Raw genomic sequence first — 24,489 nt, 5'->3', positions numbered from 1 at the left:
CTAAGCTTGCTCACATAGCAGTAAATAACTTACATAGATTAATAGCATATTCAACACAGCAGTGAATTAAATGAGCAAACAGACTATGTCTTAGGAATGAAAACATGATTTAACATTAGAAAATACTTTCCATTGTAATTCCCTACATTAACAAATCAAAGGAGTCTGTTAGTTTGCTAGGGCTGTCAAAACAAATTACCACAGCAGACTGGGTGGCTTCAACAACAGAATAACTTTATTTCCTTATAATTCTGGAGGCTAGAGGTCCAAGATCAATGTGATGGCAGGGTTGGTTTCTTCTGAGGCCTCTTTTCTGGGTTTGCAGATGGCTGTTTTCTCCCTCTGTCGTCACATGATCTTTCCTTTATGTGTTAACTGTGTTCTAATCTCTTCTCATAAGGACACCAATCATTCTGGATTTGGGCCCACACAGATGAGCTCGTTTACCTTAATTACCTCTTTAAAGCTCCTGTCTCCAAACTCATCACATTCTGAGTTACTAGGATTTAGGAATTCAACATACAAATTTTGAGGTACACAATTCAGCCTGTAACAGGAGGAAAAAAACATTGATCACATTAATGGGGACAGAAATAAAAAACTTACAAACTCAGTGTAAGTTCATGGGAAATCTTTTAGCAAGCTAAGATCACACGGGAATTTCCATTGCCTAAAATCTACAGCAACATGCGTTAATGTGAAATGTTCGAAGCATTTCCATTAAAATCTCGGAAAAGACATGCTATCATAAAAAATATGAAAGATATAAAAAATATAAAAGATATGCTATCACTTCTACTGTTCAAAACCACAGTGGAACACAAAGCCAAAGCTGTGGATATCTATTTGGCGATATGATCACATATGTAGAAAACTCTAAGAAATAAGTATGTGGAATAGTCAAATGAATAAGAAACCTCAGAAAGATAGTGTAAATTCACTATAGCAAAAGCAAGAGCCTTGCCACACAAAAGCAATAATCAATTAGAACATGTGATAGAAAATATCTCACTCCTAACAGCAAAAAATCCAAAAATTACCTTAAAAGAATCATTACAAAAATGTATGAGATCTTTATGGAGGCAAGTATAAAAGTTTACTAACGGGGCGCCTGGGTGGCTCAGTTGGTTAAGTGCCTGCCTTTGGCTCAGGTCATGATCTCAGGGTCCTGGGATTGAGCCCGCATCAGGCTCCCTGCTCTGTGGGGAGTCTGCTTCTCCCTCTGCCCCTCTCCCCTGCTCATTGTCTCTCTCTCTCAACAATAAATAAATAAAATCTTTAAAAAAATATTTACTAACAGATTCAGGTAAAATAAGTCCCTAACAAACAGCAGTGTAGCATATTCATTGACAGAATACACATCATCGTAAAGATGTCAATTCTTTTTTTTTAAGATTTTATTTATTTGACAGAGATCACAAGTAGGCAGAGAGGCAGGCAGAGAGAGAGAGAGGAGGAAGCAGGCTCCCTGCTGAGCAGAGAGCCCAATGTGGGGCTTGATCCCAGGACCCTGGGATCATGACCTGAGCCGAAGGCAGAGGCTTTAACCCACTGAGCCACCCAGGCGCCCAAGATGTCAATTCTTGATAAGAATCAACAGACTTAATGTTTGTAGATATCAAGATGGCAATAGAGCTTCAGCTCCTGTCTTCTCCCAGAATTGGGCCCAGAAACCTATAGAAGGGAGAATAAAAACAAATATCAATAATAAAATTTAAACAACACATCTTGAGAAACCCCTAGGGAAAACTGAGGACTGAGTTGAACTGATACTTGTGTTTGGGGTGAGGAAGTTTAAAAGAAGTTGGGGAGACTTTGTAGCTTGCAATAATAGAAGGCAGTTGGTAGGCTACGGAGGGGCCAGCCTTTTAAACTTCTGCTCCTGCTTCAATGAAGAAATCTGAGACTGCACCTCAGAGCACAGATGCAGGAGCCTTGGGGTAATATCAGGACAGCGGGGAAGACAGGGTTGATGGAAGCAGTATGACTCCAGTCTGCTAATAATCACCTGAAACCGTACTAGTGAGTAAGGACTGGTCTTTAAAAAATTATTTTAGCAGAATATAAAGTATGAACTAAAAACGGAATAGTGGGTATCACAATGAATCACTTTTTAGAATAAAAAGTTTCCAATGTCTAAGTCTGGTTGGTGAAGAAACCTCACGGGAAGTTGTGCTTCTCTGTCATGGGTGCTGCTACTACTGCCCCTGGAACTGCCCCTTGAAACCTGAAACCATCCTCTGTAAGAGTTGCATGTGAGCAAATGGTCAGAGCTGGCAGGAAGGGGAATTTCCTACACGGTATTAAATAGAGAAGCCAGGATACAAGATGAGGACCCTCAAGAGAGAGCTAAGGGGTCCGCCCATTCCAGAACAGAGGGTATCCCACAGAATCCAAGGCGGGGGGCTGGTATCGGCCAGACATCAAGGTGAGGATCCTGAGGGAGGACTAAATAGACCCAGGGCCCAGATAGAAGAAGTGCCACAGAATCTAGCCTTTTACCTCCTTTCAGCCCTGGGAGGCCCTAGAGCATGGCCGCCAAATGGGGTGTTCCCCTGATGTTCCACTAGGGCATCAGAGAGAGGTGAGAACTTTGATGTGAGGGGCCCAGTTTCCTGTCAGGAGAAGGGAGGGGACTCAGGCTCTTCCAGGCATCCAGAGGAGGATCTTAAGGAAGGGTTGAGAAGACTCCCCAGACTGAGGGGGACCCACAGAAAGCTGCCTATGTAACGAGAACGGGGGAGCCCTGGCAGGTCAGTCAGGCAGAAGTGCCCCCTCTTTCCATACAGGGAGTCTCAGGGAAACGAGGGCCTTGGACTGAGGGGTGAATCAGGTCTGCAAAAGGGAGGACAAGCAAGCCCTGTCAGTAGTAGATACAAATGCTTTGGACACGTCCCAGGGTATGTCTACAATCTCAGACGGCAGGGTGGTGACACGGAGCTTGCCCTGCCCCTGACGTCAACCCTCAGTTGCCCCGGTGCCAAATGGCCCATAAGATGCTCCCTCACTTTCATGTTGATGTTCTCGGGAAGGGGACAGTCTTCTGGGGCCGGTGAGCTCAGCTCCAGAGAGAGAAGTGGCTAAGGCTGTGCCGGGAGTCAAGATGAGGCCCCTGAGCTAGGACGGAGGGGTTTTCCCACCCCAGACATAGGGTCCGGGTCTCGCCCTGCCCATGCAGTCACCGCAGGGAGACCCCAAGCGAGTTCCCATATGTGGTGTGTCCGGACTTTCGTGTGAGGAGTGTGAGGGACTTGAGGCTTGCTCTGAGCCGAGCAGACTTCGGTCGGAACAGAGAGGACTCCTAGGCTCTGCCCGACTTCGAGGTGAGGACCCTAAAGCGGGAAGGGGGAGGCTTCCCCTGGCATGGGGTGGGGGCCGAGCTCTGTCCTGCCGGTGCCATCAATCCTGGAAAGTCCCGGGCACGGGTGGTCGGATTTGGAGGAACTTTCGTCTTAGGACTCCGGGTGGAGGGGTGAGGCTTCGTCTGAGGGGGTCTGACTCTGTCAGGGGAAGGGTGAGTCCCAGGCCTTGCTGGCACTAGAGGAGGACCCTGAGGGGGAGTGAGGGCAGCTCCACAGATAAAGGGGTCCCCACTGCCACCTTGCCCTTAATGTCAACCCTGAGAATACCAGGCACGGTCCCCGGATGTTCGGTGTCCTGACCTCTGAGAGCTGAGGGGTGGGGCTTCAGATCACCAGAGAGGGAGGAGTCATAGGTCTAGCCAATCACTGAGGTGAAGACTCTGGCGGGAAGGCGGGAAGGCACCACCCACCGCATATAGAGGGCTCCTAGCCCGCCTCGCCCTCTGCAGTCATCCCGGGGAGACCCCGGGCAGAGTTCCCGTTTGTGGCGTGTCTGGACTTCCGTGTGAGGAGTGTGAGGGACTTGAGGCTTGCTCTGAGCCGAGCAGACTTAGGTCGGAACGGAGAGGAATCGTAGGCTCTGCCCGACTTCGAGGTGAGGACCCTAACGCGGGAAGGGGGGAAGCTTCCCCTGGCGTGGGGTGGGGGCCGAGCTCTATCCTGCCGGTGCCATCAATCCTGGAAAGTCCCGGGTGGTCGGATTTGGAGGAACTTTCCCCTTGTGACTCGGGGGGTGTGAAGGTTCGTCTGAGGGGGTCTGACTCTGTCAGGGGAGGGACGAGTCCCAGGCCTTGCCGGCACTAGAGGAGGACCTTGAGGGGTGAGAGAAGGGAGGCCCCCACAGATAAAGGGGCCCCCACTGCCTCTGCCCTTACTGCCAACCCTGAGAAAACCAGGCAGGGTCCCGGATGTTCGGTGTCCTGACCTCTGAGAGCTGAAGGGTGGGGCTTCAGATCACCAGGGGGAGGAGTCGTAGGTCTAGCCAATCACTGAGGTGAAGGCTCTGGCGGGAAGGCGGGAAGGCACCACCCACCGCATGTAGAGGGCCTCTAGCTCTGCCCCTCCCTGCCCCTGCAATCATCCCGGGGAGACCCCGGGCGGAATTCCAGTATGTGACGTGTCTGGACTACCGTGTGAGGAGAGTGAGGGGCTTGAGGCTTGCTCTGAGGGAGAAGGTGGAAGCTTCCCCTGGCAGAGGGTGGGGGCTGAGCTCTGCCCTGCGGGTTCCCTCGGTCCTGGAAAGCCCGGGTACGGGTGCTCGGATGCGGAGTTTCCTGACTTTCGTCTTGGGATTCTGGAGCACCTGGGGCTTTCTGTCAGGGGTGAGGAGTTACGTCCGAAGAGGGCGGAATCCCAGGCTCTGCGAGGCGTCGAGGTGAGGACCCTGAGGGAGGAGGTGGAGACGTCCCTCCGCAGAGGTGGGGGCGGAGAGCCGCCCACCGTCAACCCGGGGAAAGCCCAGAGGCGGTCAGACATGGCCTGTGGTGACTTAGCGGTGCAGGCGTCCGAGGGTCAGGACACTTTGTCTGAGGCGCCTCCGACTCCGGTCAGCAGCGGGACCGCCTCAGGCGCTTCCTGGCACGGGGTGAGGCCCCGGAAGGAGAGCGGAGCCTCCGCTCACTGCAGATGAGGCCGGTGAGGTGGCGGCGCAGGGTGGGGGTGCGCGGGCAAGCCCCGCCACGCTCGCAGTTGGCGCTGAGAAGCCGCAGGCCAGGCTTCCGAGTGTTCTGTCTCGACTTCCATTTTGGGCGTCCGAGGGACGCGAGGCTAGTTAGAGCTGGACTCGGGGCGGCGGAGGGACGCGTCCCTGGCTTGCCCGCACAAGGTGAGCACCCCAGGGTGGGGGGCCTGTCACCACAGAATGGGGGCGCGGCCCCCGCCCCGCCCCTAGCGTCTTCCCAGAATGCTCTGCTCAGGGCCCCGTGAGTGTTTTATCCGGACGTCGATCTTGGGGGTCTGAGATGCGAGACTTTTCCTCACTGAGGCAGATTCGGGTTGCGGAAGGGAGGAGTCCCAGGCCCCGGCAGGCGTTAAAGCGAGGGCCCTGAGAAAGGACTGAGGGGAGCCCTCCTCCCTGACCCTGTTGTCTGCCCGGAAGGCTCCACGCAGGGCCCAGGTGTGGTGTATCCAGGCGTGGTGTACCCCGACGTGCATCTTTGGAGCCTGAGGCCACGAGGCTTTTCCTGAGGAGTGCGGGCTCAGGTCAGTAGAGGGAGGACTCCTAGTAGAGGGAGGATTCCTTCACTCCCGTGAAGCATCAAGGTGGGCACCGTGAGGGAACAGTGCAGGGACCTCCCAGTCCGGACAGTGGGGGCCCCGTTAGGAGCCAGCCCCTCCTCGTGTCGGCCCTGAGGAGACTTGAGCAGGGCTGTGGAGCACAGGGACAATTCTTTCTCCCCCTGACTGACTTCTCTGGCATCTCGAGGAGATGGTGCCCATGGGGGAGGGGCCATCCTCAGGTCAGCAGAAGGGAGGGGATGTAGGCCCTGTCAGGAATAAAGATGAATAGTTTTGCACGGATGATGGGACCTTCTGCTGCAGACAGAGGGCTCCACTCTGCCCCCGCTGGCAGCCACGGGAGGACTCAGGCCGTGGTGGGCCGACGCAGTGTGCCCTCAGTTCCTCCAGGATGTGGGGCGGCTTGTCTCGTGGCAGTGAGGCCTTCCTCTGAGGGGGCGGTATGAATACCTTAAGGGAAGACCGACATCTCCTCCCACTGCAGAACAGACGGGATTCAGCTCCTGCTGTGAGCCCTGGGGGTGGCAGGATGTGGCTTCTCTTTCCTTTTGTTTGGAGGTTTTCAGGGGAACGAGGACATAGGTCTGAAGAGTGAAGGGGCAAGGGCAGCTTCGTAAAGGGAGGAGTCCCAGGCCCCATCAGGGTTCAATTTAAGGACGCAGGACACCCCCGTCACCAGAGCAGATGGGACCCAGTGCTTCTCCACCCTTGCTGTCAACATGGGAGGACCAGGGACATAGTTACTGGATGTGGCCACCCCTCCATTTTTTTCTGGTTGGGGGTCCAAGGGAAGTGAAGACCTTGGACTGATGGGTATAGCCTGAGTGCAGCAAAGGAGTCCTGAGCCCTGCCAGGTGTCAAGGGGAGGACTCTGAGGGAGGATTTAGAGGACCTCTCATCCTAAAGACAGAGGTCTTGCAGAAACTTGTCCCTGCCGTGAACCCTGGGAGGCCACACAGCAGGGTTGCCAAATATAGTGCTTCCTGATTCCCACTTTGGGAGTCTGAGGGAGGTGAGGCTTTTTCTGAGGGTTTTAACCCGTGGTTAATAGAGGGTACAGTCCAGAACCTGCCCAGGCATCAAGGAGAGGACCATGAGGGAGGATGGAGAGGACCTTCCACCCCAGGTAGATGTGGTCTTGGCCTATCTTGAAAATACCCCAAGAGAGAGGAGGTCCTAGCCCTGCCCCTCCTGTCAACCCCAGGGGTCCACAGGCAAGGTTGGCTAGATGTGACATTTCCTTACTTTTGTCTGGGAGAGAGTCTTAGAGAGGTGAAGACCTTGGTCTGAGGAGGTGACACATCAGTTCAGAAGAGGGAGGAGACCCGGGCTCTGTCAGAAATCAAGTTAAGGACCCTTGGTAAAGCCTGAAACCACCTCCCCTCCCCCGAAAAGAAGGATGCCACAGAATCACAGCCCTGGAAGTGTGAGCAGGGTGGCTAGGTGGGAGGGACTCTCACTTCTGCTACAGACTCTACCAGGAATCAAGGGGATAGAGTGGCTCATAGCGGTGAGGTCTTGTTTGGAGGGGGAGACTTCAAATCAGCAGAGGGTAGGACAGGCCTTGCCAGAAGTACAGACAAATATCCTGAGGGAGGATTGGGTGTATTTTCCATACTGGATTGGACCCCAGGTAGGAGTGCCTGGGTTTGGTGTCTTTTTACTTTTGTTTGGAGTATTCCAGGGAGGTGAAGGGCTTGGTCTGAGCTGGTGACTTCAGAGGGAGGAGTCCCAGGATCTGTGACAAGTCAAGGTAAGGTAAGGACCTTGAAGGAAGACTGAGGGTACCCCCAACCCAGACAGAAGGAACCTCACAGAAACTTGGAGGTTTTCAGGGGAACGAGGACATAGGTCTGAAGAGTGAAGGGGCAAGGGCAGCTTCGTAAAGCTGTCCCCACTCTCCACCCTGGGAGGATCTGGCTAGGAATGTCCAGATGTGGTACATCACTTCCTGCATGGGGTAGGTGGAAGTGTCTCTGGGAAGTGAGACCTTGGTCTGAGAGGTTGATTTCAGGTCACCAGATGGAGTGGGCCCAGGCCCTGTCATGAGTAAAGAATACCTTGAGGGAAGACAGAGGGACACCCCCCCACCAATCTGAGACATATGGGACCTAGCCCTTGCTGTCAGCCCTTGGGAGACCCTGGGAAGTGGTGGCTGGCTGTGATGTCTCTTCACTTTTGTCTTGAGGGACTTGGAGATGAGGTCCATAGTTTGAGTGTGAAGACAGGTCAGTTGAAGAAGCCACATCAGGTCAGAAGAGGGAGGAGTGCCAAGCTCTACCAGGAGTCAAGGTAAGGACCTTTGGTGAAGAACAAAGGTACTTCCCATGTCAGAAAGAAGAGACCCCATAAAGACTGGCTCACTTCTTTTCTCAGCCCTGGGACAACCAAGCAGGGTTGCCTGGATATAGTATGTCCTCACTTTCCCAAAGTAAGGGAAGTGTCCCAGATAGGTGAGGTCATGGCCTGAGGGGTGATAGTCAGCAGGGAGTAGCCTGGGCTGTTCCCGGAGTAAAGATGAGTGCCATGAAGACAGAATTGAGGAGAACCCCACCACAGAACAGGTGGGGCCCTCCCTTTGCTTGTAGCACTGGAAGGATCTAGCAAAGGTGGCAAGATATGGTTCTTCCTCATTTTTGTGCAGGGGTTCTCAGGAAGGTGAGGGTCTTGCTCTGAGGAGGAGACACATCAGGTCAGCAGAGGGAGGAGTCCCAGTCTCTGCCAGAGTTTAAGCTAGGGACCCTGAGTGAGGACTGAAGGCATACCCAGCCCTACCCTGCCCCTGCTGTCAGCTCTGGGATGCCCTGGGGCATAGTGAACAGATATGGTATACCGCCAGTCCCATCTTGGTGGTCTCAGGGAGGTGAAGGCTTGTTCTGAAGGGGCCAGACCCAGGAAAGCAGAGGGAGGAAGCCTTGAGCTGAGCTGGCTGGCTGTACCCTGAAGAGCTTTCTCATATAGGTTTCTAGGAAAACCTCCTATAGGTTTCTAGGAAACAAACCATCCAGGAAGACAGAAGCTCTCTGAGGCCCTAGAGCACCTCCCCCCGCCCCCGCAAAGAGCCTGTAAGTTGGCCTTTGTCAGAGCTGCCCAGTGTGTGTTTCTCTGCTGAGACCGCTGACCACCTTCCTCCCTCCCATAGGGCTGTGGTACCCCATCTCCCACTGTCTGGCTCATACTTCTTGCTACTGCCAACAGGAGTCATCATGCCTCACTCTCCAAAACGTCTACGCCTCGCATTTGAGCCAGACTTTCAAACCCAAATTGAGATACAAGGCCTAGAAGTGGCAGATGTTCTCATAGCTGAGGACAAGGAGGAGACTTCCTCTGTTTCCTCTTGCTCTTTCAACTTCTCCTACCCCTCCACTTCCTCCTCCCCGCCTTCCTCTCCTGTGATTCCACTCTCCCCAGAGAAGGAGGAGGAAGAGGAGCCTGCTGCAACACTGAGTCCTCCCCAGAGTCCTCAGAGCTCCTTCTGCTCCTTCTCTGCATCATGGAACACATCAGAGGAAGTCTCCAACAGCCAAGAAGAAGAGGGTACAAGTTCTCTGGAGACCTCAACAGACAATGAATCTTTGCCCAGAGACCCACTAGATGATGGGGTGGCTGATTTGGTGCATTTCATGATCCTCAAGTATCGATTGAAGGAGCCCATCACAAAGGCAGAAATGCTGAAGGTTGTCGTCAAAAGATATAAGAAACAATTCCCTGTGATCTTCAAGAAAGCTTCTAAGTGTTTGGAGGTGATCTCTGGCATTGATGTGAAGGAAGTAGACCCCACCACCCACTCCTATGTCCTTGTCAACTCACTGGACCTCACCCACGATGAGATGCTTAGCGACAACCAGAGCATGCCTAAAAATGGTCTCCTGATAATCATCCTGGGTGTGATCTTCATCGAGGGCAATTGTGCCCCTGAGGAAGACATCTGGGATTTCCTGAATATGATGGGAGTATATGCTGGGAGGGAGCATTTCATTTATGGGGAACCCAGGAAGCTCATCACCACAGATTGGGTGCAGGAGAATTACCTGGAGTATCGGCAGGTGCTTAACAGCCATCCTCCATGCTATGAATTCCTGTGGGGTCCCAGGGCTCATGCTGAAACCAGTAAGATGAAAGTTCTGGAGTTTTTGGCTAAGATCAAAGGGATTGACCCCATTTCCTTCTCATGCTGGTATGAGGAGGCTTTAAGAGATGAGGAAGGGAGGGCCCAGGCCAGAACGGATTCTGTAGATAATACTGCTACCACGTTCATTGCACAGCATTGGTCAGCAGCTTCTTCTGCTCCCAACTGAAGAGTGAGCCCAAATATTCATTCTGTATTTGAAGAGGGAAGTCTTGGCTCTGAGTGGAGGAGGGTTAGGGTCAAGCTAGGGAGAACACGGTATAGAACTTTGTGTTCCTGTTCTATATGGATGATTTGGAGATTTATTTTTTTCCCCTCTTGATATTCTTCAAATGCTGTTTTTTAAATATATAGGGTGTATTAGTTTTAGAATTGAAGTATATAAATGAATTTGTCACACATCTATTGTTGTTTATCAGATTTAAGAATATGAATTTTGATATTTTATAAAACAAACTGGGGGATCTTCCCTCTTATTTTATGATCTGGAACAAGATAACATGATACTGGAATAGGAATTTCCTTTGAAATATGAAAAAAATGTAAAAGGTGGTTAATTTTTGCATTCCCTTAACCACTTCAATTTATTGTTCTGTAAAATTAAAAGAAACCTACCTGGATTTGCTTGGCTTACTGAAGAAAGTAGGCATAATCTTAATAAATCTTATTGTAAAAAACCCTGCTTACTGACTCTTTTATTCGCCAAAGATTAATTAGATATTTTCTCCTTGGAAAGCACCGTGTTAATAGTGGAAATACTAGGATAAACAAGGCATCCTTAATCATAAAATGGTAAATGCTAGGAGCAGCAATCATCAGGAAAATGGTGAGATGTCTTCTAATACCTAAAGAACAAGTAAAGACAAGGAGTGATGAAGTGGCTATCCAGATGTGGGCAGTCACGTAGAAATGCCCAAAGCTGAGGCAATTTAGGGCTTTGGGAAACTGCAGTTCCTGCTGTGGGTGGTAGCAGGGGCCGGACTGTCAGGTGATGTGTTCTAGAAGTGACAGAAAAGTCTGGAATAGAAAATTGCTTAGTAGTTCCTTTTTAATCATGGATAAGTTAGAGAAATCTTCACCTGGAACAAGTTTGGAAAATATCCTGAACTCTTGTCTCAGTGCAGTTAACACAGTGTCCTGAACTAGGTGTTTTATATACATCATCTGCAATGATTTCTTGAGAATAGGGGGGTATTCCCTTGAGGTGGTATCCAGAAGCCACTAAGTTAGCCCTCTTCCCTAGCCAGAGAGAGTCAGAGCCCACTCCATTGAAAGAACTCCAAATTATCTTGAGTGAAATTTGGCTAAATCTAAGCATAACTAGGTTTTGGTGGGAGAGAAATGAGTGAAAACAGTGTTTTGGATAGAAGAATAGCTAGGAGGGGAGGAAGGAGTTGGTCTTTGACTCAAATTTTAGAACACTTTAAGTTATATCAGCTAAGAAAGACTAACTCATAGCCAAATTATAGATCCTCTAAGAGGGAAAATTTAATGAATTTTATTTGGTGAAGCAACATTTTTGCCTAACTTGACATTCTGACTCCTATTGAGCTATATACTATCTGAGATGTCCTGGATGGACACAAAAATCCTAGAGAAGAGGGCAGTAGGGCCTGGGGACAAAATAATATTAGAAATAACTGCTATTCACTAAAGACCTGATAAGTGCCAGGCACTGTACAAAATACTTTACATTCCAGCGGTCTTAAAAGACAGGGCTCATCAAATGCATTTTACAGATGATGAATCTGTGCTTGCTTTGGCAGCACATATACAGATGATGAATTTAAGGTTCATAGCAACGGGTAGTTTCCCCAAGATTATACTGCTAGTAAGTGATGGGGCTGGGACTAGAACCATGGTCTGAATTTATCTAGGGCCCATGTTGGTTCTACTCATAGTCTGAGGCAGGTCTTCTGTCTCTTAGGCAATTCTCAGTACTCCATAATGTCTCTCAGGCAGCAAAAAGAAGGACCATGTGACAAGGTACTAAAAGCTGGCCCCTAAAGAAGGAAGAAGAAATGAGAATAAAACATAATTTGGGAATTGACTACACTTTATCTAGGGTCCTCCTGCTCTGAACCCTATGATAACTTAATAGCTGATTCTGCCCAGCTGCTGGAATTTGGTTCCAGTTCTAACAATTTCTTAAATTACAGCATCTTTCCCCTTATCTTCCCCAGTGTACCCTCCTGTCCAATTCTGGAACCTGGCCTACTGACCAGCTCTTCACTCTCTTCTCTGAAGGCTGCGCTTTGCTCCTAGTGGACAACCTGTGGAGGCCGAGAAAAATTAAGGCCATCCCACCTCAGGTTTAGCCTTAGCATAAGTACAGCCATCTTAGCTCTGGCAGCCATCTCAGACCCCTGTGCCCAAGGGCTGAACTTTCTCTTACTTTACTTTAGTTCTAAGAACCCCCACCCTGCTTTGGTTCCAGAGACCTCTGCCCTGCTTTAGTAACAGGAAGCCCCACCCTGCTTTAGTAACAGGAACCCCTAAATACCCCTGTCTTAACTAAGCTCGGGGTCCAAGTCCCTACTCCGCTGTGTCGGGTATACTTGGGCCCAAGCTTAAGTTTGTTAAATAAACCCTCATGTGATTGCATCAGTGTTGGCTCCTTGGTGGTCTCTCAGACGCAAAAACTCGGGCATAACAAACCCAGAATCACTTGCCATCCCCCTAACGTTGAATATTCCTACTCCAGCAAAAGTCCCCTGCCTCTCCCAAATATCACTCTGGAGTCCTGATAACAAAAGCCCCTTAAGCTTAAAAGTTTGATTTGGACAAGTGTTGTTTAGATTGATCTGTAGTAAGTTGAATGGTGACCCTTCAAAAGATATGTCCAAGGCCTAATTTCCAGTATAGATTTCCTTCTCTATCTGAAAGTAGAGCATTCCTATGAAAAATGCTACAAGCCTAAATTGCATAATAGGGAGAAGCAATTACCATTAATTTATAAGGAAAATGTTTTTAGCATTTCCAGACACCAAAAATAACCTCTCTGAGGCTTTTCTGATACCTTAGGACACATCTTGGTAACAGATGTAAAAAATAAATCAAGATAAAGTACAGATGCTCAAAGATAACTTCAAAGGTATGGCGGCTTGATGCTGAGATGCCGAGTGTAGTTCTCGGGGGAAAGAGCTTGGTGGTGCCACCTTCTCTGCTTGGGGTGTGTGCTGCCTTTTTATAGGACTCACTGCAAAACAAATGCTGAACTCTCTATTTTTATTTTTCACCTTTATTTTTTAAAAGCAAAAATCCTCTTGGAATTTCTTTCAGTTAGTGAAAACAGGTATCAACATAGATCTTTCATAAAAATGAAGTGGCATAATGTGAACTTTCTAAAAATGGGGCATACCTGTATGTGTGTATGTGGCCTTATTAGGGAGTAGAGTTTTTGCAAATGTAATTACTTTAGGAATCTAGAGTTGTGATTATCTTGGATTTAGGGTGGGCCCTAAAAACAATGAATGGTATAATAAGAAAAAAGAGAGGGAGATTTAAACACACAGAGACACAGAAAAGGGGATGTGAAGAATGGAATCAGAGATTGGAGTGATGCACCTGGAAGAGAAGGAATGTTAAGGATTGATGGCAATTGCCAGAGGCTAGGAGAGAGCCAGGCGATAGAGTTCTCCTTCAAACTCTGCAGAAGGAACCAACTTGTTGGCACCTTCATTTTGGACTGTTGGCCTCCAGAACTATGAAAGAATAAATTTCTATTGTTTTAATCAAGTCAATTAGTGGTAATTTGTTAGGAAGCTAATATATGGTCAACCCCCATGGGTGTATTTAAAAATCCTCTCAGTGTTTTCCAAACAGGCTTGTGAGTAGGGTCTGATGCGACATGTTATCTACTGGTTATTGGGATATAATTCCGATGTCAGATTATTTTTGAAACCACCCTGATATTTGCAGTAGGATTTCAATGGGATGCATTTTTTAAAATTGTCCACCGAACACATACCCAGATGAATGAGTTTACCATGTGGTTAAAACCCAAAGCCTCAAAACAAAACAAAACGACAACAACAAAAAAAACGCAAAACAAAACAGGAGGAACTGAGATGGTGGAGGAGTAGGGGGACCCTAAGTTTGGTCCCTCATTACAGCTAGTTATCAGATCATTCTGAACACCCAAGAAATCAATCAGAGGTCTGGGAGAACAAACACTGGAAGTCTACAAGTAGAAAAACGACCACATTTTGGAAGGTAGGAGGTGAGGAGACTTGAATCTGGTGTGATATAGCTGTAGATATGGTGGTGGGGAGGGAATCTGCTTAAGGAGGCTACTGGGAAGTATGATAAGCAGTGGAGCACAAAATTGGAACTTTTAGAAGTCTGATACAGTGGGGGACGTGCCCAGCTTAAAGGTACTCAGATGGCAAAGTGGGATGGAATCCCTGGGTTGCAAAAAGAACAAGTGGTGCTTAAGTGCTACACTATTCCCAGACATAGGAATGTGGTAGCTGGCTGAGAACAGGGAGTCTAGGTGTTGACTTTCTGCGCTGTATTGCCATAAACTGTGAACCACTGCATGGTTGTACGACCACTTTCCTGGGACTAGTCAGCAAAAGGCAGTAGCATGGTGAGACCCTCCTTGGGAGGAGCAAGGCAGGTCTGAACTGCAAGAATCCCTAAAATTTGGAGTTTTGAAACTCAGTTGTGTGCCTGAGATAAAAGGTTCACCCAGGCAGGGTGAACACAGGGTCCTGATCAGGAAACCGGGAAAATAAGAGTGATTGATTGCTCTTCTGTGAGTGCTCACTGAAGAGTTGGGGGGTATGAATTTTCAGCTCCAGGGGTAGAGAGCTGTCATATTCGTCTGGCCCATCAGCACTGAAAAACCTCGAGGGAGCAAAATAACACCACCTAGTGGATTTCAGAGCCGCTTATACAAAACCGTGCCTCCAGGATAGAGCCACTTATACCAAACACTGCCTCCCTGTGCCCTGGAGGCCCATTTCACAATAGCACCAGTCCCCCTGAGAATCAGAGCAGCAGACTCATCCCCTGGAAGACCAGCACAAATAACTAGTTCACACCAAGTTTACTGATCATACAGTGATGAAAAGCTTCAGCTCTAGGGGCAAACAGTATCTAGCCTCCTTTGTACTTTTATTCTTTATTTTATTATTATTTTTCACTTATATTCTTATTCTTTTTAAAATTTTATTACTAGATTTTAAAACAAAGACTGTAACAAGAGATGAAGAAAGACACTATATCATAATAAAAGGGTCTATCCAACAAGAAGATCTAACAATTGTAAATATTTATGCCCCTAACTTGGGAGCAGCCAAATATATAAGTCTATTAATAACAAACTTAAGAAACTCATTGATAGTAATACAGTGATAGTAGGGGACTTTAATAACCTACTCATAGCAATGGACAGATCATTTCTAAGCAGATCAACTAGGAAAAAAGGGCATTGGAGGACACACTGGACCAGATGGACTTAACAGATATATTCAGAGCATTTCATCCTAAAGCAGCAGAATACACGTTTTTTTTTTTCAAGTGCACATGGAACTTTCTGAGAATAGATCATATATGGGGGTTTACAAATCAGGGCTCAACCAATACAAAAATATTGAGATCATACCATGCATATTTTCAGACCACAATGCTATAAAACTTGAAGTCAACCACAATAAAAAATTTGGAAGGACCACAGTATATGGAGGCTAACAAACATCTTACTAAAGAATGAATGGTCAACAGGGAGATTAGAGAAGAAATTAAAAAACTATATGGAGTAAGAGAGTGGTTGAGTTTCATTCTTCTACATATAGCTGCCTAGTTTTCCCAGCACCATTTATTGAAGAAACTGTCTTTTTTCCACTGTATATTTTTTCCTGTTTTGTCGAAGATTAACTGACCATAGAGTTGAGGGTCCATATCTGGGCTCTCTACTCTGTTCCACTGGTCTATGTGTCTGTTTTTATGCCAGTACCATGCTGTCTTGGTGATCACAGCTTTGTAGTAAAGCTTGAAATCAGGTAACGTGATGCCCCCAGTTTTATTTTTGTTTTTCAACATTTCCTTAACGATTCAGGGTCTCTTCTGGTTCCATACAAATTTTTGGATTATTTGCTCCAGCTCTTTGAAGAATACCGGTGGAATTTTGATTGGAATGGCATTAAAAGTATAGATGGCTCTAGGCAGTATAGACATTTTAACAATGTTTATTCTTCCGATCCAAGAGCATGGAATGGTCTTCCATCTTTTTGTGTCTTCTTCAATTTCTTTCATGAGTGTTCTGTAGTTCCTTGAGTACAGATCCTTCACCTCTTTGGTTAGGTTTATTCCCAGGTATCTTACGGTTCTTGGTGCTATAGTAAATGGAATCGATTCTCTAATTTCCCTTTCTGTATTTTCATTGTTAGTGTATAAGAAAGCCACTGATTTCTGTACACTGACTTTGTATTCTGCCACGTTACTGAATTGCTGTATGAGTTCTAGTAGTTTGGGGGTGGAGTCTTTTGGGTTTTCCATATAAAGAATCATGTCATCTGCGAAGAGAGAGAGTTTGACTTCTTCATTACCAATTTGGATACCTTTTATTTCTCTTTGTTGTCTGATTGCTGTTGCTAGGACTTCTAATACTATGTTGAACAAGAGTGGTGAGAGTGGGCATCCTTGGTCAAGCAGAGAGAGTCAATTATCATATGGTTTCACTTATTTGTGGAACATAACAAATAGCATGGAGGACATGGGGAGTTAGGAGAAGGGAGTTGGGGGAAATTGGAAGGGGAGGTGAACAATGAGAGACTATGGACTCTGAAAAACAATCTGAAGGGTTTGAAGAGGTGGGGGGGTGGGAAGTTGGGGGAACCAGGTGGTGGGTATTAGAGAGGGCATGGATTGCATGGAGCACTGGGTGTGGTACAAAAACAATTAATACTGTTATGTTGAAAATAAATTTAAAAAATGATAAAAAAAATAAAAAACTATATGGAAACAAATGAAAATGAGAAAAAAACAGTCCAAAACCTTTGTGATGCAGCAAAGGCAATCCTAAGAGGGAAGTATATAGCAATATAGGCCTTTCTCAAGAAACAAGAAAAGTCTCAAATACACACCTTATCCTTACACCTAAAGAAGCTGGAAAAAGAACAGCAAATAAAGCCTAAATCTAGGAGGAGAAGAGAAATAATAAATATTAGAGCAGAAATTAATGAAATAGAATTTTTTAAAAAAGGTAGAACACATCAATGAAGCCAGAACCTGGTTCGTTGAAAGAATTAACAAGATTGATAAACCCCCTAGCCAGGCTTACTGAAAAGAAAAAAGACACAAATAAAATCATGAATGAAAAAGAAGAGATCATAACCAAATACCACAAAAGACAAACCATTATAGGAGAATATTATGAACAATTCTATGCCAACAAATTAGTCAAACTGGAAGAAATGGATAAATTCCTAGAAACATATAAGCTATCAATCCTGAAACAGGCTGGGACACCTGGGTGGCTCAGTCAGTTAAGCCTCTGCCTTTGGCTCAGGTCATGATCCTGGGGTCCCAGGATTGAACCCCACATTGGACTCCCTGCTCAGTAGGGAGCCTGCTTCTTCCTCTTCCTCTGCCCGTCACTCCTGCTGTTTGTGCTTTCTCTCTGTGTCAAATAAATAAAAAAATCTTAAAAAAAGAAAAAAAAAAGAAAATAGGAAGAAATAGAAAATCTGAACAGACCCATAACCAGCAAAGAAATTGAATTAGTGGTCAAAATCTCCCAACAAACGAGATTCTAGGGTTGGATGACCTCCCAGGGGAATTCTACCAAACATTTAAAGTAGAGCTAATACCTATTATTCTCAAACATTAAAAAAAATGGAAGGGAAACTTCCAAACTTATTCTATGAAGCCAGGATTTTACCTTGATCTCAAAATCAGAAAAACACCCCACCAAAAAGGAGAATTACGACCAATATCTCTGATGAACATGCATGTAAAAATTCTCACTAATATACTAGTTAATTGGATCCAACAGTATATTAAAAGGATTATTCACCATGACCAAGTGAGATTTATTCCTGGGTTGCAGGATTGCTTCAACATCTACAAACTAATTGTGGTACACCACATTAATAAAAAAAGAGGATAAGAAACGTGATCTTCTCAATAGATAGAGAAAAAATACATTTGACAAAATACAGCATTTTTTCTTAATAAAAACCTTCAAAACCTTAAAGTAGGGATGCAAGGAACATACCTCAACAGCAAAAAAGCCATATATAGAAGACCCACAGCTAATATTGTCCTCAATAGGGAAAAACTGAGAGATTTTCCCTTAAGATCAGGAAAATGATAGGGATGTCCACTCTCACCACTGTTCTTCAACATAATACTGGAAGTCCCAACCTAAGCAGTCAGGAAATAAAAAGAAATAAAAGGCATCCAAACTGGCAAAGAAATCAAACTTTCTTTCTTTACAAAAGATATGATATAGTATGTAGAAAACCCAAAAGACTCCACCAAAAAATTGCTAGAAGTGATATATGAATTCAGCAAAGTCACAGGATATAAAATGCACATTTCTATACACCAACAATGAAGCAGCAGAAAGAGAAATTAAGGAATTGATCCCATTTACAATGGCACCAAAAACTGTAAGATACCTAGGAATAAACCTAAACAAAGAGGTAAAAGATCTGTTCTCTGAAAACTATAGGACACTTATGAAAGAAATTGAGGAAGACACAAAGAAATAGAAAAACATTCCATGCTCATGGATTGGAAGAACAAATATTGTTAAATATCTATGCTACCCAAAGCAGTCTACACATTCAATACAATCCCAGTCAAAAGATCATGAGCATTTTTCACAAGCTGGAACAAAGAGTTCTAAAATTTGTATTGGACCGGAAAAAAACCTGATTAGCCAAAGCAATGTTGAAAAAGAAAACCAAAACTGGAGGCATCACAATTCCAGACTTCAAGCTGTATTACAAAGCTGTACTCCTCAATACAGTATGGTGCTGGCACAAAAACAGACACATAGATCCATGGAACAGAACAGAGAACCCAGAAATGGACTCTCAACTCTATGGTCAACTAATCTTCAACAAAGCAGGAAAGAATATCTGATGGAAAAAAGACAGTCTCTTCAACATATGGTGTTGGGAAAATTGGACAGCCACACACAGAAGAATGAAATGGGCCCACTTTCTTACACCGTACACAAAAATAAATTCAAAATAAATGAAAGACTTAAATGTGAGACAGAAATCCATCAAAATCCTAGAGGAGAACACAGGCAGCAACTTCTTTGGCCTCAGCCTCAGCAACATCTTGCTAGACATGGCCCCTGAGTCAAGGGAAACAAAAGCAAAAATGAACTATTGGGACTTCATCAGGATAAAAAGGTTTTGCACAGCAAAGGAAACAATCAACAAAACTAAAAGGCAACCTATGGAATGGGAGAAGATATCTGCAAAAGACATATCAAATAAAGGGCTAGTATCCAAGATCTATAAAGAACTTAACAAACTCAACACCTCCCCCCAAAAATCCAGTCATCAAATGGGCAGAAGACATGAACAGACATTTTAGCAAAGAAGACATACAAATGGCTAACAGACACATGAAAAAATGTTAAACATTACACACTATCAGGGAATAAAATCAAAACCACAATGAGTTACCACCTTACACCAGTCAGAATGGCTAAAATTAACAACTCAAGAGAAAACAGATGTTCGCGAGGATGTGGAGAAAGGGGAACATTCTTACACTGTTAGTGGGAATGCAAACTGGTGCAGTCACTCTGGAAAACAGTATGGAGGTTCCTCAAAAAGTTAAAGATAGAACTACCCTATTACCCAGCAGTTGCACTACTAAGTATTTATTCAAAGGACACAAAAGTCTCAAATTGTTAACATTACAGAGGAAAAATAAAATAAGATGCAAATAGGGAGGCAAACCATAAGAGACTCTTAAGTATAGGGAATAAATTGAGATGTGCTGAAAGGCGAGGTGGGTGGGGGGATGGGATAACTGGGTGATGGGCATTAAGGAAGGCACTTGATGTAATGAGCACTCGGTGTTATACCCAACTGATGAGACACTAAATTCTCCCCCTGAAGCTACTAATACATTATGTTAACTAACTTGAATTTACATAAAATAAACAAAATGAAACAAAACAAAAACAAACCAAAAAGCCCAAAGCCTTCCTCATAAATGGTAGATGAGAAAAGGCCATGAAAAGCTCTGTGTAAGCAAACATCTACAGAGGCTGAATTCTTAAAATCTTTGGAGTCCTTCTAGGGGATGAAGAATGGTTCCTTAGCAGACATGCTAGCTTGATTAAAGAAGAAAAAAAATACTCATTGTTATGGAGTATATGTTTGTGTTCATCCCAAATTCACCTAGTGAAACCCTAACCCTCAATGGGGTAGTATTAGGAGGCCTTAGGTAATTAGGTTTGAAGAAGCCATGAGAGTGGAGCCTCCATGATGAGATTAGTGTTCTTAATAAGAAGAGAGACCTGAGACCTCTTGGCCATGCAATGATAAAAGGAGAAAATGGCTGGCTGGCTGCAAACCAGGAAGAAGGTCCTTGCCAGACATAGAATCTGCCAACATCCTGATCTTGGACTTTGTAGACCCTAGAATGGTAAGAAATTCCTGTTATTTAAACCATCTTATTACAGCAGCCCAGGCTAATTAAAACAACCATCCTTTCACTGTCCTTATGTACCTGCCCCACAGGAAAATCCTGGTTTTCAGTGTGCCAAAAGGTGTTCATGAATGTACAGTTATGTGGAAGGTAGCAGAGGCTCATAAACTTTGACTATGCATCACAAAGGAGGAGAAAATTCTGTCTGCTGAGATTATGGAGGTTATTGCAAAAGGCAGTATGGAAAAGTGCTATTGAGTGAAGAAGGGTGAGTTCTCCCTGCTAAGATTCAGAGCATGCCTTGACAACTAGATGTGATCCTGTATTTGAGAGCACCTGTTGCATAGTAGGCTCTTGAAAAAGCTGATGAATTTCAAGGTAGATTTGTTTTTTTTGGAAACTCCTCCAAGAATGAAGAGGGCTGCTGTCATCACAAATTATAATTCCTTTTTTCTTAAGCACCTACTTGATGACAGCTTCTGGGAGAGACTACAACTGCTCATCCACACCTTGTCTCTCTCCTTCCTGGGTGGCCCACTTGTAGGTAGGAGCCAGTATGCCATTTCCATGCTTCTTTCGTTCATCAGCAGCAAACATGGGGACCTAGTGTCGAGATGTAGAACTACAAGATTGGATCCCTGAGTTACCTGAGAGCAGAAAGTCCCTGCCAACTCATGTAGGAATTTATGTGAATGAAAACAACAAAAATTTTGTCATGTTAAGCCACTCATATTTCAGGTTTTGTCTATTGTATCTACTAGCAGTTATTTTAACTGATTAACACACACCTCCTATTTCTGGTTTTAGGCTTTTAAAAATATTTTACTTACAAAAGTTCGTACAGTCTTTTAAAAAAAAAATCTAAAAATACAAACCAATTACAATTCTCCCTTTTACAAAGTTCCTCCAAAATTCAGCCCTCTTCTCAGTGTTAACCACAATGAACAATTTGGTGTGTATTATTTTAAAGCTTATTCTCTCTCTCTCTCTATATATATACATATATATATCTCCATATATTTCCTTTTAACATACTTATTAATGATGTATATATTAATCTTCCAGTTTCCTTTCCTTTTAATATACTTGGTAATATACTTGGTAACATGCAAAGGATAGTAATATTTAAAATTTTTAATATTACCAAAATTGTGTTCCAATGTTCTTTCACAAATTGCTGTATGTGAATATCGTATACTCTCACAAACATCTTGCCAATCTTTTAAATTTCGGTCAAAATTATGAGCAAAAAATATTGAGTCAATGTTATTTTAATTTGTGTCTCTCATTTTCTTTCAGTTAAGCAGAAAATTAATCTCTCACCCATATGAAGGTGGATTTATGCAGTGATGTCCTGAGTAAGGAGATGAACCCTGAAATGTCATCAGGACATTCTTCCTTTATTTGTAAAGCAAGGATTCAGCCAAAATGACCAGGAGCCAGGGAAGGGGACCAGACAAGACATCCTTAGTCAGTGAGGGACATTAAAAGCATCCTGGGCAGAGCAATTTCCAGAGTCCACAAGAGAGACCACATGCAAAACCAAGTTCAGAGAGCCCCTGGCAAGCTGGCAGTCAGGGCTCTGAGTGCAGAGTACAGTGTAGGAAGAGTCCAGAAGGAAAGATGTTGGGGAATCTGGGTGAGTGGTATTAGACAACTTACATGAACAAGTTTGGGAAATGTCCGAATCATCACTACCGGCTGGAAGTCTCAGTGTGGTCTGAGTAAAGAGGTCAATGGAGGAGTGGCCCTGCAGCTTGCGAGACACTAGCCCCTACCTTAGGGCCACCCTAAGTTCTGTCAGGAAGAGCACAGCTGCTCCCTGCACGATCTGGCTAAGCAACACTATTGAGTACTTTTGAGTACAAGGGTCCAGTGCACCCTTGCCTGTGTCCCAGCACTGAGAGGTGTCCTGGTGCCTGCTGGAGGCTGGGGTGTGTCTCCTCTGTGCACAGTGAACCCCTCTGCAGAGGCTGGGGCTATGTGAGTGAGTGGAGGTGATGACTGATGTCTGAGAGTGGGGACAGACCAAAAACACTAGTGAGCAGGGGAAGGGAGTGTGTACCTGCAAGGACAGGGGTGGTTAGAGGGGTAATGCCCTGGGACTAATCACCTTGTTGACTTGGCAGGTAAAGGGCTGAGTGTGGACATGCCTTGAAATAGGTCTGGGTATTGTCCCTGGCTCAGGCTGCCTCCCCCAGATTCTGAGCTGTTGACACACTAGAGGGCAGATGTCTTATGGCTATGACTGTTGGTCTACGTTTCCACCAGACAGAGGATTGGCCCGAGGTGCCGGCATTTGCAGGGTGGATGGAAACCCATGGAAATGTCACTCTTCCTTGTTAAACTGACTGGGGGTGAGAGGATTTGTGGGGTCTAATGGAGGAAGCATAGTGTATTACCTATTGAGAGTCTCTCCACCTTTGAGATGATGTTTGTATGTAGGGAGGAGATGTCCCAAATGACACTCTCAGTGAAAGTTTCCCATGGGAATTCAAAAGTTATGTGAGTAGCTGTGGCACTTTGGGCTTCTTCCATGTAGTCAGAGTGCCCAGGCAGGGGACAGGCTCCACATCCCGAATCATCGAATGTGACCCTCTTGCATTTTGATTGATTCATTCATTATCTCATCCACTGATTCAACAAATATTTATTGAAAACATAACGAGTTAAAAACACCAAGTAAACAGAGCAAACAAAAATGACAAGGCACTTATTTCAGGCTGTGGGTGGGAGAAGGTGAGGAGACAGATTTTAGGGTAATCCTGTGAAAGCGTGGTGGAGAGTGTATAATGATCCTGACTTCTGACATTGCTGACTAGATAGAAGCTGTTCTTCCTACCTGAGATTGAGGACAGAGGAAAGTCTGTGGTGACTACAGTTGGGGGTAGAAATGAGGAAGCGTGTGGCAGATCAGGTAAGTGTGGGTCATGTCGATGGCGTCGTTGAGAGGGCTGTCCAGGTGAAGCTGCCCAGTGGGCCATAGGAAACATGGGTTGGACTATCAGAAGAAGCACTTGGGTTGGAGACTAGATTAGGCCACATCAATGGGGTCACATAGTTAGCAACTAAAATCAAAATTTAATAAATCCAGGGAAGACTTGAAAGGGAAAAAGTACTCATCAGTTACAGGAAACAGGAAAACATTTTCTGGTGGATTTCTGGGTGACTACATTTAAAAATATGTATAACTATATATACTTATATATATACCTATATATACTTTTATGTGTAACTCTATATAATTACATATATACTTTTGTATATGACATAAACATGCATACATATTTATATAATATATACAGATATGTATGCATATATATGCCTGTGTATTTGTGGTTAATATTATATATGCAGTGATATGGGTTTGCAGTCACATATCTGCTATTTCAGGTCTCTTTTAAGGCTCTGTTCTTGGCATTGTTGGAGCAAGTTTAAGCTTACACACACCAATACCCAGACATCCTTCTAATCAAGTGTGTCTGTTTTAGGAAGCTGGCAGCTCCGCAGTAACTAAAGTATTTCATGGCATACAGAGCAAGGGACTGAAAGTTAATCCTGGATCAGGGGCTCTGGAGGCCATTTCTCCACGAGCCATTCTATAACTGGTGGACAGTGGTCGTCAAAATTTTAGACACAAGAATTCTCATTCCGACTGAAGCCGTCTGTAGAAGTCCAATACAAATACAAGTGTTTTAAACATCTATTTTCCCTGTTGGTGAGTGAGGGACTCCTGCCTTAGGGCTATGAGGAAGGTTGAGCAGATGACATCTGACAGATGAGATTGACAGTTTATTAATTACATATACTTAGAGCCCAGCAGAGGAGGACAGGGCACCGCCACGCAGGGCCACACAGGGGTTGCACTTGGGAACAACAAACAACCCAGACTGTGGGAGGTATATGGACTTTGAAGAAACAAGACTACGGGGGATGATCCCTGGTTCCCACAGCAGGATGTAATTGGCTTGCTAAAATAGTTTTGCAGGCTGGCAGGAACTGAAACCTACTCAAGAATAAGTTAAGAACTGAGCCCAGTTCTCTTTGTAAGGAGGATTACTCAGGAGACCTTATCTTCAAAAGCAGATTGAAACCACAAATTAGATTATTCAAGTCCCTCCCAGTTTC

The 24,489-nt window shown here is 45.2% G+C and overlaps 1 protein-coding gene and 1 long non-coding RNA gene across 2 annotated transcripts; both read left to right on the top strand.

Moving 5' to 3' along the window:
- The first annotated feature begins 7,274 nt into the window (after positions 1 to 7,274).
- LOC116857415 lies at positions 7,275 to 8,667 on the top strand. The gene is made up of 3 exons (XR_004380750.1): positions 7,275 to 7,353; positions 7,789 to 7,892; positions 8,585 to 8,667. It is a non-coding gene; the product is annotated as an uncharacterized LOC116857415 (long non-coding RNA).
- Positions 8,668 to 8,750: 83 nt separating this feature from the next.
- LOC116857379 (melanoma-associated antigen 10-like) lies at positions 8,751 to 10,339 on the top strand. Its single transcript, XM_032841399.1, has one exon. The coding sequence runs from the start codon at positions 8,807 to 8,809 to the stop codon at positions 9,896 to 9,898; it is 1,092 nt and encodes a 363-aa protein (XP_032697290.1). The 5' UTR covers positions 8,751 to 8,806; the 3' UTR covers positions 9,899 to 10,339.
- Positions 10,340 to 24,489: the final 14,150 nt, after the last annotated feature.

This window comes from Lontra canadensis, unplaced genomic scaffold (genome assembly GCF_010015895.1).
Source record: "Lontra canadensis isolate GAN:19392208 unplaced genomic scaffold, GSC_riverotter_1.0 scaffold123, whole genome shotgun sequence".
Taxonomy (NCBI): Eukaryota; Metazoa; Chordata; class Mammalia; order Carnivora; family Mustelidae; genus Lontra; species Lontra canadensis.
This window is presented reverse-complemented; position numbering and strand designations above follow the sequence as displayed.